Source organism: Triturus cristatus, chromosome 6, assembly GCF_964204655.1.
Source record: "Triturus cristatus chromosome 6, aTriCri1.1, whole genome shotgun sequence".
NCBI classification, from domain to species: domain Eukaryota; kingdom Metazoa; phylum Chordata; class Amphibia; order Caudata; family Salamandridae; genus Triturus; species Triturus cristatus.
In genome coordinates this window covers 502562239-502580934 of record NC_140589.1, presented here as the reverse complement: position 1 = coordinate 502580934, position 18696 = coordinate 502562239, and the positions used below count along the sequence as shown (strand labels likewise).

The window sequence follows — 18696 nt, the reverse complement described above, 5'->3', positions numbered from 1 at the left end:
TTTTTTTTTAAATATTTTAGTTTATCTCATGTGTAATAAGCCATGCACAATTGGTGCCCTTCGGGCGCCAATTGCACACGGGGTGGAGAGAGTGTGGATAATTTTTTTTTTTTAAAAATGTTTACCGTACGCGTACGGTAAGCGTATTCGGCGAAATTACCGAAAAAATAAAAATTCAGTTTTTGGCCTTGGGGGATCTTTGGGGACTCCCTCAACATGGCTATGTGTGTGGGAGCTGTCTAAACAGCCCCTTTACATGTTTTTGGGCTTTATATTTTAAAAATCACTCTCAGTGCGAGAGAGAAAATGGCGGCCGCCGCTTCCTGATTTCGGCCGATTCGAATGTTTACTTAGATCTAAGAGCCAATCAGAATCGCGCTCGCGCACGCCACCGTACGCGTACGGTAAGCGTACCGTAAGCGCACCGTAAGCTGGCTCAGATATATATATTGATTTAAAGGCTATTTTCTCAGAATCTACTGAACAGATTTACACCAAACCTACAAAAGGCACTTCCTTGACCTGAGGACTACCTCTCTGCCAAATTTCTAGTAATTCTGTTCAGCCGTTCGGGCTGTAGCCCTGTCTAAAGGTCCTATGGAAAAATGCATGGGAAAAACGCGTTTTGGGACCCCCCTTTTATCTCAGCCCCCGCTTGACGAATCCCCCCGAGACTTTCAGGGTAGGAGCGGAGCGTAGCGCCCCACCTATTTTGAAAAATTCGCGAGGATTCGTCGACCGGCGCCAAAGTTATTCAAAATAGAATGTTGCGGATTTCCTATGGAAACGTGGTCCTAACTATAACTACCTACTGGCGACCGCCAGTAGGTAATATATATATATATATATATATATATATATATATATATATATATATATATATATATATATATATATATATTATCTACTGGCGGTCGCCAGTAGATAGTTATAGTTAGGACCACGTTTCCATAGGAAATCCGCAACATTCTATTTGGAATAACTTTGGCGCCGGTCGACGAATCCTCGCGAAATTTTCAAAATAGGTGGGGCGCTACGCTCCACTCCTACCCTGAAAGTCTCGGGGGGATTCGTCAAGCGGGGGCTGAGAAAAAAGGGGGGTCCCAAAACGCGTTTTTCCCATGCATTTTTCCATAGGACCTTTAGACACAGCTACAGCCCGAACGGCTGAACAGAGTTAGTTGAAATTTGGCAGAGAGGTAGTCCTCAGGTCAAGGAAGTGCCTTTTGTAGGTCTGGTGTAAATCTGTTCAGTAGTTCCTGATAAAATAGCATTTAAATCAATATATATATCTGAGCCAGCTTACGGTGCGCTTACCGTGCGCTTACCGTACGCGTACGGTGACGTGCGCGAGCGCGATTCTGATTGGCTGTTAGATCTTAGTAAACATTCGAATCGGTCGAAACCAGGAAGCGGCGGCCGCCATTTTCTATCTCGCACTCTGAGGGGGTGGAAGAAAAACAAATGTAAAAAACATATAAAGGGGCTGTTTAGACTGCTCCCAACCACCTAGCCTTGATGGAGGTGTCCTCAAAAAACCCCCAAGGGCAAAAATGCAATTTTAATTTTTTTCGAAAAATCGCCGATTACGCTTACCGTACGCGTACGGTAAAAAAACTGCAAAAAAAAAAAATATCCATATTCTCCACACCCCGTGTGCAAATGGTGCCCGAAGCGCACCATTTGTGCATGGCATATCACCAGACCATAGCACAACAAAAAATCAAACAATACCTTTCACAACGAAGCGCATAATCTGTCCTCCATGCGCGCACGGTGCGCGAAGCGCACCGTGCGTACATGGCCCATTCAGCGTAATGTGGGCACGCGTTGCGCGTAGCGCACTGCGTGCCCACCCAGCGTGCACGGCACTAACTGCGTAAAGTGGGCGCGCGGTGCGCAAAGCGCACCGCGTGCTCACTGTGCGCGCACGGTGCGCGAAGCGCACCGTGCGCGCACGGAACGAACTGCGTTAAGTGGGCGCGCACGCCACGAATGGCGTAAAGTAACTTAGCATTTAAAAAACCGTACAAATTCACTGAAAAAACCATAGGTTTCACACACGTTATAGTTAGGAATTAGCATTTAAAAAACCTTGCAAATTCACTGAAAAAACCATAGGTTTCACACATGTTATAGTTAGCTGGACATTTTACTGATAAAAAACCAATAAAATTCCCCCGTTATAGTTAGTGCAGGCAACTATAACTCACGCGACCGCAATCCTCTGCTGATGACATATGTGTCTTTATGAAAAAAAAATATTTGTAATATATGTATAGCTAAAATTTAATGGAAGAAGACATGGGCAAATAAGTGTCTAAATACAGTATTAGCATCAGCAGAAGATTGCGGTCACGTGAGTTATAGTTGCCTGCACTAACTATAACGGGGGAATTTCATTGGTTTTTTATCAGTAAAATGTCCAGCTAACTATAACATGTGTGAAACCTATGGTTTTTTCAGTGAATATATATATATATATATATATATATATATATATATATATATATATATATATAATGTCTGCATTAGTTTGCTAATACTGCTGTATCAGTGTAAGTGCAGGCTGCTCTGGAATTAGGCACACGCATTTCGAATACTGTAGCAGGGTCTGCTCGTGCAATGGCAGCACGCACGTTTCAAAAGGTATTGGAGACGCAGATTTTCCGTCCTGCCGGAGTACCCAGACAAGCTACGTTGGTTTACACGCAAGACACGCGTTGGCCCTGCTCTCTCCTCGGAGTGGGGGATCTGCCCAGACACCTTGCACTGGTGTCACGCGAACACCAGCCCATCTCTTTATTGCGGTTTCACATCTATACATCAAGCTAGCCTGTCGACAGCTTATCGGCTGCGAAGTTGCAGCCTATCCTGCCAGACTGTCTGGGATTGGGAAGTGAAAGTCCCTGCTAACGGGCGCGAGCCTCCTGCAATTAGGTGTCTGCCAAGCAGAGCCCCACCCCCTCGCGCCCTCTAGTCAGACCCCCCCCCACCCCCTCCTTCCTGCCCCGGGTCTTTACGAGGCCCTTGAGGCCGGGGTGGAGGCCCTGTTCACCGCTAGACACCCCTCTGATTGGTGGAATGGAGGGAACGGCAATGAAGGACGGGCACGCTATAAATATAGACTGCTCCATTGAACTCAGAGTCCGAGGAGCCCGCGCCGCTGGCAACCACTGGAGAGAAGATGGACAAAAGCGGGTAAGGGGTTGGAGGATGTTCAAGGGGAGGATATCCACCGGAGGTGGGTGGGCAAAGAGTGTAGTGACTGTAATCAATGGTAGGAGGGATGAAAGGACATGCGGACAGGCGTATTTACAACCTGTGGACAGGATGAGGGTACCTATACAGGGGAAAGCGAGTTTGTACGGGATAGGAGCACGTGTTTGTTATACCATGTACGCATAGTGAGCACGTGAAGATTAGACTAAGGGCGTATACCGGATGGTTATGTGTGAACGATGAGGGGTGCGCACAGGTGAGACAGCCTGTATTTAATGTGTAGGTATGTACTGGGTGAGCATGTGAGCATAATGAGAACCTGATATAGGATGAGTATGTGTAGACGGTGGGGGCATGTGTAAAGAATGCAGGCACGCATACAGGACTATATGGTGTCTTTAAGATAGGGGTACAAACATAGATTGAGAGCAGGTCCACGGATTGCAGCGTGTGTGTGTATTGAGAGCTGGTGTATCCAGACCAATCAGAGCTCGTGACCAAAAAAAGATCATGTGAAGGATGACAGCACATGTTTCTGAAGATCTAAAGGATAGAGGATGTAAGCGTAGCTCCTGAAGGGACGAGGATGGTATATCAGGACGTGTACTCCATTAGCGCATGTATGTATGACGAGAGCACCCGTGCTTGAAGAGAGCACACTATTTTATGAGAACATGTGTAAATGGTGAGTGCATGCATGGACGTCAATTCACCAAAATGCCAGGGGTAGCAGAAGTGACTTCCCATCCCCTTGACCTTCACTTTCACTCACACATACATATGCTTATACATACACATGCGTTCACAAATACACATACACACACACTCTGCCTACACATTGACACACTCTTACATAAACACACAAAACTGCAGGCAGGCACACAACATACACACGTTTAAAAGCATGTTTCTTTACCTACCTCAGCTGCCAGGGAAAGACATATTCCAGCTATTTATTGGTACTCCATCTTTTATTACACTAACAGCGAATGATGCAATATTATTCACTATTAGTATAGTAACAAATTGAGAGAAAAAGGAGGTGATTAAACCCCCCACCGACGTCCATAAGGACGAGCTGCTTCTGTTGCTGCCACAGATGTTGCCACTGCAGGCGCTAGGTCACAAAGGCAGTGCCGGGTCTCAAGGGGCAAGGGTCGCAGAAGCCACCCTGGGCCACCCCTAAATGACGTCCATGAGGGCATGTTTACGGGAGGACGGCCTGTTCGTAACGAGGGCTTGTATGGTGGGTGAACATACCAAGAGCACTTCGGGATGAAAGTACCTGATGCTGCCAAAAACAGAGCACATATACGTGAGGAGGCGCGTGTACCACAGGAGTAGAGCACGGGTACTTGAGAGCACAGGTACTTGAGAGCACGTGTGCATGAGGAGGACACGGACAGCGGTTGGGAACGCGTTTACTTGAGAGCACGGGTACTTGAGAGCACGGGTACTTGAGAGCACGGGTACTTGTGAGCACGTGTGCATGAGGAGGACACGGACAGCAGTTGAGAACGCGTGTACCTGAGTATGAAAGATCGTAACCAAGAATGCAGAGTCAAGACATGGGAAGAGACTGGCGCCTCCATGCAGGACGAAAGCAGAGGGTCTGGGTGACAACGTCTCAGCTGGATCCGTGGTGTATCTACAGGTCCCAGAGTTAGTGTGCAGGGACTATGCAGGGCAGGCCACGTGTAGAGAATGTCAGCACGCCCACCGTGTCAGAGCGAATGTACAGACAGGTTGACCTGTTGTTTTCACCGAAACTTACGGCTTGCATCTCTCTTTGATTTCGCCAGGCACGCTCCGGCGCTCTTGTATCTCTTCAGCTTACTGGGCCCGTTCGCCTCCGCCACAATCCACCACCAGACAAGTAAGCCACAAGTGCGCTGTAAAACCAAATTCATGATCGCAGTGTTGTTTTGCTCAGGGGCTTCCATTACCAATTAAAGTACTTCATTTAGTTGCTTTTGAATGAATTCTGCCAAGATCCAAACGAGATAACTCAGTGAGTTGACAATCTGCTGGTAGATAAACTTCCGATCATAACCACAGCGCAGGCTTTCATCTATCCTAATTAAATGCGGAATGTTTAGTTTAGCAATAATTACAGCTACTATTCAAGCACAAATTTATCATTTAGTTGATTGTGAGGACCATGCAATTAACATGATCCATAATTTCATTTTTTGCGGTAAAATTATGCTTATTACAATATTTTCAGATAATAGCCATCAGAAGAGGCGCATAGCGGTCCTTTTTAATCTCTTTAACTACTCAGTGAAATAAAACAGAGAACAAACCTGTGGTAAACGGCCCATACGGATAAAACTAAAATAAGAGATCATATAAGAGAATGGAAGAAAATTAATTTTTATTATTTAGTCTTCCCTTCTATTAATTTATGGTAGGGCGATAAAAAATGAAGACTGTATTACATGTATCTTATTTATATATTAGAGGTGTTTTATTATACACATATATATGTACCTGATATATGCTAATGGAAAGAGTGCAATAAGCTACTTATTTTTCCGTTGGTGTTTGTGGTCTGGGGCCAAGATTCACTGATTATATTGTGTGGCTATTAGCAGAGTTTTTTATTGTAATATTTAGAGAAGCATTTATAAATACACCTGTTCAAAGAAACACGGGTTGTTGGCCCATTTTATATTCACAGGAATGGCAATAATAGATTTCTATGGTGCAAAGGTCAAATCCCATGAAATTACCATAGTAAAGGTGAGGTGGAACCTGATCAACCATACTCTTGATCCTCAGTGCTTAAACTAAGGGCCTCCACAATCAAATTGTCTCTCATTCAGCCTCAATAACTGACTATAACTAATTAGCATAACATATTTGAAAGAACAGTACAGTGTAATCCCTAGGTATATATGAACAAATATGTTATATTTATATATATATATTACACAGTGGTGATCACCACTGTTTAGTTATAGTTAGGACAAGGTTTCCATAGGAAATTGATATTTTGGTTTGCTGATACCTTTGGCGCCGTTTGACAAATCTTCACAAAATGTTCCACAAAAATGTTAAGCAAACTCAGCTCCTTCGTGAAAAGTTATGGGATGGTCCCTCAAGCTCTGGCTGAGAAAAAGAAGGGGGCCCCAAAATGTGCTTTCCCCATGTCACTTCGCATAGGAAAATTAAACAGTGCTACAGCCAAAACATCTGAAAAAGAATTATACCAAATTTGTCAAAAAGCTAGATGTGTACACAGAAAGCCTGCTTTTTGTGATTTGGTGTAAATCCGTTTAGTAGTTTTTGAGAAATTAAGGTTCAAAATGTATGTATATAGAGACATGGATCTACTGTAGAGTACCATGGTCCTGAGAGTTCAAAACACGTGATCTGGCTGCCTAGCTTGATATTCCTTCAGTACTGCCATGGTACAGTGAGGTCAAAACACTCAATCTGATTGGCTGGCTGGAACATGATGAGAAAGTTGCAGTCGTCATTTTATGACTGAAGGACTCGATCCCTGGGTTGTAGCATTCTAATACAAATAAGGAATAAGGGTGCAGGATGCAGGGTAGGGGTACTCTGACCTCCTGACCCTTATGACTAGGTCCCAGATGGACATCACCTGGAGTCATTCTAAAAATATTTTTTTCGAAGTGCTGCAGTACTACTGCAGGGTTCAGCATGCCCCACCCCATGTAATTTTGCCATAGCTCTGCAGCATCATGAGAATAATGGATGGGGCTTAGAGGTGTTGCTAGGCCAGGAGGGTTGGCCAGAGAAGGGTTCTTGGCCAGCCTTAGGGGGTTAGCACAGAGCCTGGCCACAAGCCATAGAATGCGGCCAATTACGCTCAGTGTATGACTAAAGGGCGGCGTGGCAGAGGTTTGGCCGTCCATAGGAGGCTGGGCACAGGGCCTGGCTGCAGAGCAGGCTCTGCAATCAACCCCATGCTCTGCCAGAGTGCAGGATCTGGCCACTGGCCAGGCCCTGTGGCCAACCTCACTCCGTGCACGGCAGGCGAAGTACAATATGGTAATAAAATATTACTTTATATTTAAAAAATACTAGAAATTCCCTGGAAAAAATATAGGGTGGTAGTTATGACCCAGTTTGTGTCACTCTTGCGCCACGCAATTGGGTGCAAAAGCAACACAAACCGTAAGTCAGATTTTTGAAGCCCCGTAAAGCCACTTTGCGTGGCTTAAAAAATATGGAGTAACACAGCACAAATCACTACGTTGCATTACTCTGCCCGGGGTAGGCATTCCATGGGTGTTGCGTGGGTATTCTCCTGCAACTCCCATGGTTTATGATGCATGACCAGATTTACAAGACTTTGTGTACCTGGAAATGCACTAAAAAGATACGCATCCCCAGGGGAGGTGAAACGAGGAGAATTATGCTTATTTCTATTCTTTTTTTCCTCTTCCCATATGTGCTGCATTCTTCAGCACACATGGAATGAGGAAAAATCCTTGCAGGATTATTTTTGTGCAAGTACCCCTTCCTGCACCAAAACAATCCTGTCTATAACACAGGTGCCTGTGTTGGTGCTAGTCTGCCAAAATGGCTTCCGTACAAGGAAAGAGGACAGGAAAGCACGTATTGGATAAATACAGTGCACGCCTGCCCTTTCCCTGTGACACAGGGCAGCGCAGCAAGGTGACATGCTGCGCCGCGCCATTAAAGCCATAATTATGGCCCCTAGATTAAATTGGCCTTGGGTATGTTTATTATAACTTACTATACATAAAAGAGATATTTTCACTGAAAAAAACAAAGGTTAAAGTAAAGTTATAATTAGATGAAAATATCAGCTAAAACGTTACATTTTAAACTGAAAAAACCCATTGAAGTTCACCAATCATGGTTAACTGAAATAACTAACTTGCAGTCTCGCCATGCGCTGCATATTTCCACCTAACTATAAGATGAGTGTGATGTGATATGTATTACCTTTGTTGAGTTTGGAGAGACTTGCTGTGTCTAATAAGAGGTGACACCTCGAGTGGGCAAGGGTGCCACCCTCTTCCCTCCACAATGGTGAGAAAAAGTAGATTGCCTCAGCAGATCCGCACGTCATACATGCTGTGCTGTTTTGCTATGTGCAGTAATTATAAATGCATGTGTTTAAGGGGTTAAATCCATTTAGTGAGATAAATCACAGTAAGTAGGCCTTCCGAGCATGGCCCAGTGTGTTTTATTTTTCAGTAAACTGATTCTAGAAATGACAATATGAGGCATCATTCAGTGTTTTCTAATCAGTGATGCTTTATTGTGATTATCTGTGTATACAACCAGTGTTTATTAGTACACTTGCTCCAAATAATGTGTTATTGGATCACATCTATTACAGACGTTACATTTCCTTTATAGCACTATTCATTAATACAGTAATGCAACAGTTAGATCATGCGCAAGGAAATAAAACAGAAAACAACGAAATAGAAACAAATGGAGAAACGAAAGGAGACTGAAAGAGCAAACTGGTAACAAAAGAATGGAGAAAGCAAGAAATAAAGAAAGACAATAAACAGCAAGCTAAAGAATTAAATAAAGTAAATTGAGGAAAAGCAATACATTAAATGAAGTGGCGTCGAAAGAATAATAAAGAGAAAGGCTGGAAGAAGAACAGGAAAGGTGGGTGGCGGGGAGAAAGGATGACATGGGGAAGGAATGGAGGGAGGGAAGGTGTCAAGGAGGGAATGACGAGCGAGGGTAGGGGCGTGGAGGGAAATGAAAGAAAACCAAAGAACGGAAAAAAAAGGTGGACAGGCCAATGATAAGTAAAGGAAGGCTTCTTTCACTAGGCCACGCCTTCCCTGATGTCATGCTGAGTCCCCGGCCGCCCTTGGGGTCGGATGGCACAGTGAGCTCGGTCTGAGCAGTCTTTATGTTCTTTGGGACAATGGCGGAAGTAATGCCATGAAGTGGTTCTGATCTCGCTTTTAGGTGTCTTACCACCGAGAAGATGCCTCAACTTAATACAGCAAAACAGCCCAGGGCGCCAGTCTGCACGCACGCCGCGCGCCCGGGAGGAAGCACGCTGTTTCTGAGTGAGGGGAGGCAGAAGCACACAGGGGGCCTGTGTCTGGGGAAGGGGCGGCGCTGCGAGCCCGCTAACACTTTCCAAGCCTTTCGGGAAATGTTTATTTTCCCTCCCCTCGACGGGGGCTTTCATGAACGAGCCTGCTGTACAGTGTTTAGGTTAGAGAGAGCGCCCGTTTGATGTCCCCCCTGCTTGTAAAGCGCCAGTGGGCCGCCCCTCTACTGTACGTCCGTCCTCGCCCACCCCCAGGTAAAGCTCATTACACCACAGAAAGGTGGCGGAGGGGGGATGGGGCAAACAGCTGTGTCGGCCCTGAAAGGCCCTTTTGCAGTCTGCACATTAATTGGCCTGTGGGTTGTTCTTCCCTGATTCCAAGAAGCGCGTGTTTTCCTTCAGTTTCCCCCTCAAAAAGCAGGATCTGTAAATCGCAGAATGCCCTCTCACATAGCAATGGGAATAAATGGCCGCTCTCAGTGGCACCATGCATGCCCACATAATGCAGCCAATGTCCCGGGAAGGTGTTGCAGAAACACACAGGCCCATTCAAAATAACCCGGTTAGAATAACCAGGCCTGCCCTGGGAGAACGTTATGCACACATACCTTTTGAAACAAAGCTACTGTTTCAGTTACAGTGGAGTGCTATAACTTTACTTCCTGCGTGTATAAACTCTGTGGTTAGAAACCTCACTTTTTCAAAGCCCCCCATGCATCATTCTCTGTGTGCCAACTGAGGTGTGCTACCCCGGGCCGCGCAGGAATGCAGTGCACTTATCGCACAGAAAAAAGGCCCAGCTCTTCTGTGCTGGGGGTCACGGTTTACACAGGTTTGTGTCTTAAATTTACGGAGAAGTTCTAAAAAATATTGTGCCACCTCTTGCTTCGTGAAAAGAACAACTGATGGACAGGATGCTGCACAATGTCAAACGTTCATCCCAGTACAGAGATCTGGGATAAATCAAATTCATCGTTTTTATCCTCCCCATGCCTATCCAGTTCAGACCCAGCCATATGCAAATCAGTCTTGACCCTGCACCCAATGGGAACAGTCCAGACCAAACTGCCAGGCCAGGTCCTCCCTGGACTGAAAACAAGCATCCTGGGATCAGTTTCAGGGTTTAACCCCTTATCAGCCAGGCTAGCTTGACTCCAGTGGCATGGAGAGCACAGGACCAACCTCTGGCATACCCGACCCACTCGGGTGACAAATGCAAAAAGAGAACAATTGATGGACAGGATGCTGCGCAATGTCAAACGTTCATCCCAGTACAGAGATCTGGGATAAATCAAATTCATCGTTTTTATCCTCCCCATGCCTATCCAGTTCAGACCCAGCCATATGCAAATCAGTCTTGAGCCTGTTCCCCATGGAACAAGGGACTTTGGCAAAATGTACATGTAAATGTATCTTGGGAGTCAGTTGTTCAGATATTTTGACAGCCTGCACCTGCCTCTGTTTTGATCACTGGCGCTATATCGGACTGCCTGAATGAATGTGGTGCAGTTAATGTAAACGTTACGTGGTAAAACAGTATACATTTACCAGAAGTGAAAAGGGGTTTAAAACAATAAGTATTAAGTTTCTTCAAAAATGGGACTGTCTAGTTGCTGCAGGCCTGCGCGTGCATGTGTGGTTGGTATGGCGTGTGGATGGGGTTGAGGACTAGTTCCTGCTACCCACAACACGATTGAACATGTCCGTAGCAGTTAACCTTGCATGTATTTTATTCTGCAGGTTAAACAGTGGGCTCTGGCTCTGCTAGTTCACCACTCGTTTGCCTTAGGATGAGAGTGTGTGAGGAGATTGGAATTTATGGGGGTGGGGGTGTGTGAGGAGAGGTCGTGGCATCTTTCGACAGTATAGGCACTGACTCGTAATGAAATAACTTTTCTTAAATTAAACGAGGTTTTAACACTCTTCTAACCGTTTACAGGGTTCCAGCAACAAATTAAGGCTGACCCAGATGTAGAGTTCTGTCCAGTTATCCAGGTTGGGCAAGATGACGTGCCAGGTGAGCACACAGAAGCCGCATGCATGCTGGGAAGCCCCGCGGTTAGAGTTTCTTTGAGCACCCCATGGGAAACAAGCACTAATTCCTTCGCCTTTCTCATTTAATAGGTTATGACCTCATTTCGCAGTTCCAGATCGACAAAGCGGCAGACCGGGGGACCATAAAGAAAATACAAGGATCTACCTTCTTGCAGACGGCTTACAAATTAGGAACAAACCTAGACTTCCGGCTCCCGACCAGGTAATGCAGACTTCATGAAATAACTAGAACGGGCAGATTATCCTTTAGTTGATATTGAACTCCACTGATTTGCGTAATCTTTTGCCGCTCCATGCTAATTGCACGACCAGCACACTTCCACACTATTGCTATTTGAAATTGTAATACAGGGTGCCCTTTTTGTTTGGCTAAATATGGAATGTGTCCCATGTGAGCAGGGACAGTTCCATAGCACAGCTAAATTACGCCATCTGGTGGAAGCGTGATGTAATACTCGAGTAGCGCTGTCCCCTATCGATGGTGCTGAACCATATTTCTCCTCTTTGTTCTCACGTCATCCTCACTCTGTTTCGGCCGTATTCAGGTGTGTGTGACATAGAAATAACTTTAGCTGGTTTGCCGGATGTAATTAAAAACATAATGAAAACATACACGGAGGAGCTTTGGCCCAGTTCTTTTCTTCTATTGGTTGTCATCCACTTGTCATTCATAGTTGATCATAGTTGAATTTTATTAACTGATCGATGAATTACATTCATTACAGTAAAAACAATAAAGCTTTGGGTGCGAAGTGCGAACACCAAGGTTATTCATATTTCATTTATGCTTAAAACCATTCATAAAAGCGTTGAAATGCATGGACTTAGAAGTTCTGGGCAGCTTGGTGGTACCCTTTAGTGCCTCTCGGGTGCCACCTTAGTTGCTTTGACATCATTCGGCATGTCGGTTGCAGGTACAAGGTTGCATCCATGGGACTCCTTTAAGGCGATCCTGATCAGGTGCGTCAATTTCCCCATTCTCTCTATGTTCATTGTCGTTGACTTGGAGAAGCACATGGCCGAGGCCTCTCTGCAGGTCGGGCGGAGAAGGCGCCACTTGTCATTCACATGTAGCTCCCGCCTATCACAGCATGGGGCAGTGGGCTTACCCACTTCAGCCTTTGGCTCGCTTGAATTTCGAGTGATGCATTTTACTCAATCTATCGTGCACATTCACCAAAACAGACATGCATTTCAGCGCCTGACTGGAGAGTCAATACTTAACCTTGCAATACAATTTGTCCTTCATTCTTTATTCCTTTTGTTGTCCTTGTGTTTATACTAAGTTTTCAGAAAACAGTAATTCAAAGTCAATAAGGCAGTTTTTTATGCGCCAATAAAAATCACATCTTTCGGTTATATGCATTCAAATTAAAAGGGTTTATATGCTTGTTCTACGGATAACTGCCTACGTAGAAGCACCCATACTGTTCTATTAAAATAGATGTGATGGTTATTTTATTTACAACTTAAAAATGTTAATTGCAAGCTTATGGCTGCCACTTTTAGATAGTGGCATTTTCCCCTCTTTTATTTTTACACCACATGCTTACAATTTAATAATAATAAAAATGCCCACATTACCAGCTTGCTAAGGGAGACTTATTGGCTTTGTCAAAGGCTTGTTAGGTCGTTATGTCTTCAACGCAATACATATATCCAGAGAGGGCCTTTGAATTAGCCCCTACAGACATTGCTTTGTTTGGGTCAGAGCCCTTCAGCTATTGCTTGAGGAGAATTCCATTAGGATTTTGGGTCATGCCAGAGGAGTTTTTTTGTCTCACTTTTACATTTTGACTGTTAGGTCTTTTTAACTGACTGCTGAAAGAGTGTTTCCGTTTAGAAGTGCTTGGAACGTGAGGCAAATCGTCCATGGCCTGTTGTGTTCGTAAACGTGTTAACAGACTCTGTTGATGTTGCGCCAATTGCGATTTTGGACTTAGAATCAATTTCACAACGTACTTTGCTTTTTTGCTCCTAAATGTTAAACCCACTGTCTAAAACGTGATTCTGCAACCCTGCTAATGATATACCGAGTGTGATTGTCGATTTTATTGCAATTTTACATGGAAATGTGCTTTTGCCTCTAAATGTGATATCAAAGTATTGCTAATTTGCATTAAAGTTGAGATTGCAGCGAAACTGGCTTTGCACCTAAATGTGAATTTCCACCTAAATGAAATTTGTGCTCATAACATTTTCCCACACTCTTAATAATGTTGCAAGGGGCTTTTGTACCTCAATGGGCTGTCAAAATGAATCATAGCTTTTGCACCTAATCTAACATCTCAATGCTATGTTTTCTCTCTGAAGTGAGTGATCTTGCATCTCTACATGTCATACTATACTGCTACTGATTTTGCCCCATAGTGTATTTTGCACTTAAATGTTTGTCAACAACTAAATGTTAGTTTTGCAACTAAACTCGGACCCCTAAAGGATCCACACCCCCCCTTTTGTGATGTACCACGTTGTAATTTTGTGCCTACAGCTTTCACTTAAATATTTTTTACACCTTACAATGTCTCGATAGTCCTGCTGATTTTGCAGCGTGGCTTAAATTTACAACGAAAAGTGATTTTGCACCTAAACGTGATATTGTATCAAAATTCGATTTTGTTTTTTTTAAGTCTGTGTCTGCTGTTGATGTTGCACTAAGGATGATTTTCCACGTAAATATGTTTTTGCTCCTCAATGCGGTTTGTACTCATAATTGTATCCACACTCCTGTTGATGTTGCGTGAAGTGTGATTTTGCTTCTACACGTGCTTTCTCCTAAATATGATCTATTCTCCTAAAAGCGTCTTCACACTCTTGTTGATTTTGCAATAAGGATGATTTTGCACTTGAATGTGATTTTGCTCCTAAATGTGATTTTGCTTGTGAATTTGATACTGCAATGCAACTTTGCACCTGTTTGTCATTTTTTATAGTGCTTTTTCATTTCCTTAGCTTGTGGTGCTAGTGCCATATAGCACTATAACAGGGAAATAAAAAGTAGGGCACAGAAAGAGGCAGTGAGCACAGAGTCACGGCACAAAAAGTCTGTGTGCATTTGTATATGCATGTGCTTGTGTATGTTGTTAGCAAGTTAAAGTCAGACAAATTGGATTTTCCGATGCTTCTTAAAAAGGTCTCACTTTAAGGATAGCTCAGCGTCTGCCTTACATGTGGGGCAAACAGTGTACTGAACATGCCACTTACCTATTATTTTGCCATTTGAACATATGATACATGCTAACATGTTGAACAAAGAGCCGTTTCAGTTTGTGGAAGAAATGTACCTCTATTCACCAGCACTTTGAGGTCCTAAAATGTTATTCATCCACCAATGACATCGTCATAGAAGAATGATAGGACCATGCTCCTGGGACTATCCATGAAACGAACAGAATTTGTTTACAGCTAATCAAAGTCTCTATGACACTAAGGACCTTATTCCGTGTACTGTGATCCTAGGACCGCTGTACTTGCGGTGGCGGCCCAACCACTGCCACCACTGCAGGTCCACCCACCATATTTTGAGTGTGGTGGTCGGACTGCCGCAGGACACCTGCCTCCGCCTGGACCCAGGATCCTGCAGTGATGGCATAGCAGTAAGGGTCAGGAATATGCTAGTGGTGCCGCTGCGGCACCGCCAAGCATATTCCGAGTTGCATTTCCACCGCCCATTTCATGGTGGTGAGCCCGCTATGAAAAGGGTGGCAGAGATGCAACCAAAGATTCCCTAACAGAGTCCTCTGCCGCTCCTGGGCCCGGGGGTGCATGTGGGGGGCCCTTCTGGAATTGCACCCCTTCACAACATGGTACATGACAAACCACGTAGGAATGTGCTGCCGGTGTAGTCATGGCAGCGGTCTGCTGTTAAGGTTCAAATATGAGCCTAACACATCCGCCACTGTGAGAGCGCTGCAGCACCACCCGCCTACCCTGGATTGAACTCAAAATTTGGCGGGTGGGTGCACCAAAGGCTTGGCGGTTCTCCTACCAGTGCAGCAGTGTAGTTGCTGTAAGAGGGCTGCCATACTCGTAATAAGGCCCTAAGTAATCAATAAAGTGAAACTTTGCAGTAGTCAATGTAGTTAATGTTACAAGCGGTTTGTAATATTGCCAGCATGTATGCATTCTCTTTGATTTTAGGTTATTGACAGGAAAAATCCAGAGTTGAAATTTTACATACTTTACATATATCAAAATTTGCAGGAATCTTCTTGTGTAAGTCTTGTCCTATATACAACTAAGCACAGAACAGAAATCCTATACAAGACCTAAAGCACAGAAGTTCCCATTGCTTTTTCCAACTTTTGTGTTGTCCTAGGGACACCTGGCTATCAACTCAGCAGACCGCTGAGAACTTGAGTATCCATAGCAGACAGAAAGGATACAGAAGTCCTATCCATTCCAGCTGGGACTGTGGCACAGTAGAACTTGTTTGTTCATGTTCTCTCAGGAATCAGAAAGTTTCCAAGACCCAGGAACCCTACAAATTCAGTGAGCAACATTGGAAAGGTGTGGGAAAACATGGGGTTCTAGCCATGTGTTTTCTAGGATCACTGAATACAAGATGAGTATAGCCATTAAGAAGATGTTTATAAATAAATCGGTATTAAGTTTGTAGTATAATTCAGTTCCTTTTAAGAAGGTCAGAGTTCACCAGCTAGTTTCACCATTATAAGGCATATTTCGGCTGGTGCAATTAAATGTCAGCACGCCAAATACCAAGGCTGCTAATATTGAATCCACCTAATGGCTCTTTAATCCACTGCCAGACACTCCCTGCTCCTTCATCTCACTCATGTAGGTTCCTGATTTCTCCCATTTTGACCGGTTTTGCATCTTTCTTTTCCTCTGTCTTTCTGCTTTATTTATTTTTCCTTCCCTTGCTTTCCGTAAATGTCCTGTGGGGTGACTGGAAAGGAAAATAACTACCAAGTACTGGTAGTCTTCAAAGTAAGGGATTTAAAAAAAATACTTTCTGGTAGAAACATAACCAATTATCGAGAACACTATGGATATTATTTTATTCTTATGAAAGTATTGAAAAATCACACATCTTTTTTAGCCAGTGAACAAAAATCTTAGGCTTCCACCTCAGGGGCGAAGCTCTCTCAGTCCTGATATCTCTTCAGGCTCTTTGCAGGGAGAAAATGTTTAAGAGCTCTTACTTGCTAGATCGCCGAAACATCAATCCGCTTCAAGCGAGTGTGATTCGTGAGTCCCCGTGGGTTCGTTTCACCACCCTACCCAGAAGCTACTGTAAGCTTTTCCACGTTTGGGAAAATGGAAGAACACTGTGTTTTCTAAAAAATGACCATTGCCACATTTTATATGCTGTGATGGGTGGAGGGAAAATGTGACTGACACAACAACAGACCAATGGATGATGAGGACTGTCTGAAAGCCCCTATTAGAGAGGGGTAACCATGTCAAAATGCCCTGTTGGAATGACGCAGTACAGATGCATCCTCATCCTCAATGTCTTTTCTGTTATAAACTGATAGTACAAAACAGGCATGTGACTTTGAGCATTCCATTTCCTTTCATTTTCCTGCTGAAGCTCCCAAAATTGTTTCAGCCTGAATATCATTTTCAAAGTAAAAAAATGTCAAACCACATAGTAGCACGAGCCACATTGTCTCGATTTGTTCCGGAAAGTGATTTTTTTGCAGCCATGCCTGCTTGAAAAACGTCCATGTGCCCGGTGTGTAAAACGTGGAAAGATAATAGCTAAACTTTAGCAGCAACGACCCTTTATTGTGTAAAGCCACTCTGGAGAAAGGTTTGGCTGTAAACAAATGTAACTCAAGTCGCTCATGAACGAAAGGAGTCCAAGTATGAGCGTAAAATGAAAGTTTACAATCCTGCCAAGTATCACGCATCAGGCGTTAGACTAACGCATTTCAGTGTGGTTATCCGCATCACCGCGCTGAAATGCAAGTCACGCATTGTAGGCATTGCTTCTGCCTCGGCTGTCAAGCCGTAGCGCTGCTATGCTGACTGTAAAACTAGTGGCTGGAGTGGCGCTGTTACGTGCACGCTGCTCCAGGCAGGCTTTCAGGGGCTGGCTAAAGCGGAGCTTGGATACAATGCATCAAGTATTCCTAAGTGCTGCCTTATTTTCTGATAGTGATCTTTGTCAGTAGAGGCCATGCCCAATTGCTATTTCCACTGTGCAGGACGTTATGTCCTGCTGCCGCCTCCTGCGGCGGCGAGAGTGGGAGGCTAAAGGTTTGGAACTGTGGAAGCCTGGCTGGGCAACTGCCACTGCTCTCACTGCCGTGCGGTAATTGAATCCATGCGACCGCGGCTAGAGCTCAGGCACACACTACAGTACTGCAGCTGAGCCTTGAATGCAGCGGGGCTGAGGGAGTCCAGTAGTTTGTTGTGGCCTGGAGAGCTCACTATGAGGAGGCAGGCGGCCTGGCCTTAAACCGCATTTCCCATCTGCCATTCACCTAGTAATGTAAGTAAGCATGTTTCCGTCACTGTGCAGGTAAAATTTGCGTTATGTAGCGTGGCTTGCTGCAACGCACTTTAAATCATACAACACGCTAGCTCACTCAGCTGCCGCACTGTGTGTGTGTGCGTGCACGGCTCGCAGCCTTGTCCCCGGAATGAATGCCCGGACCTGGGTTCTCTGACGCAGTGGCTGTAAGTCGACTTTCAAGTGTGTTGGCTCATTAAGGCAACTCATCTGGGCTGCTGGCTACATTGGTGCTGGGAATGTAGCGGTGCGCCGACTGGGCCGTGGACCTCTTGCTTGGGTAAGAGTTTGTTGGGGCCTCACACATCCAGTTAGGGCGGCCTAGTCATGAAGGGCACTACGTTATTGCCCTTACATTTGTGGTGCTTTTCAGCTGCTAACTTGAGGGTTTCTCATTGTTCAGATAGGTGTTATTCATGAATCATGATATTTGTGTTTCCCTCATCTTCATTCCTTGATTTTGCTTGTGAAAGGTGTCACTCCTATTTGTGGTAATGTCACTCATAATTACACTGAAAATATCAAAATGTCACACATAGCAATCTGAAACCTTGGCAGCTATGAGTTTATTAAACAAAAGTGTCCATCATCAATAGCTCACGTCCGATTAGCATGCTATTCCTCACTCACTCTATCCACCCCATTCCATATTAGAACCTATTCACATCATCACACTCCCCCAGCTGCAGCTACTGCAGGTAAGAGCAGTGGGGCGGGCCGGGGGGATTTCAAGAGACGACCACGAGGGAAAATTAAATAAATTATTAATTTTCCCTCGTGGTCGTCTCTCAAAATACCTCCAGCCCGCCCCACCGCTCTTACCTGCAACGACCGCGGCTGCACTCTCCTCCAATCAGACAAGACAAAACACACACCCCTTACTACCAAATGATGTTATATG

General features: G+C 44.6%; 1 protein-coding gene across 1 annotated transcript in view; it reads left to right on the top strand.

Annotated features, from left to right (window-relative positions):
- The first annotated feature begins 3134 nt into the window (after positions 1-3134).
- COL9A1 (collagen type IX alpha 1 chain) overlaps positions 3135-18696 on the top strand; it is a 377557-nt gene continuing 361995 nt past the window's right edge. The window contains exons 1-4 of the mRNA XM_085610911.1: positions 3135-3201; positions 5025-5098; positions 11196-11273; positions 11381-11513. Of these exons, the coding sequence (XP_085467037.1) occupies positions 3188-3201; positions 5025-5098; positions 11196-11273; positions 11381-11513 (299 nt within the window). The 5' untranslated portion in view covers positions 3135-3187. The remainder of the gene's footprint in view (positions 3202-5024; positions 5099-11195; positions 11274-11380; positions 11514-18696) is intronic.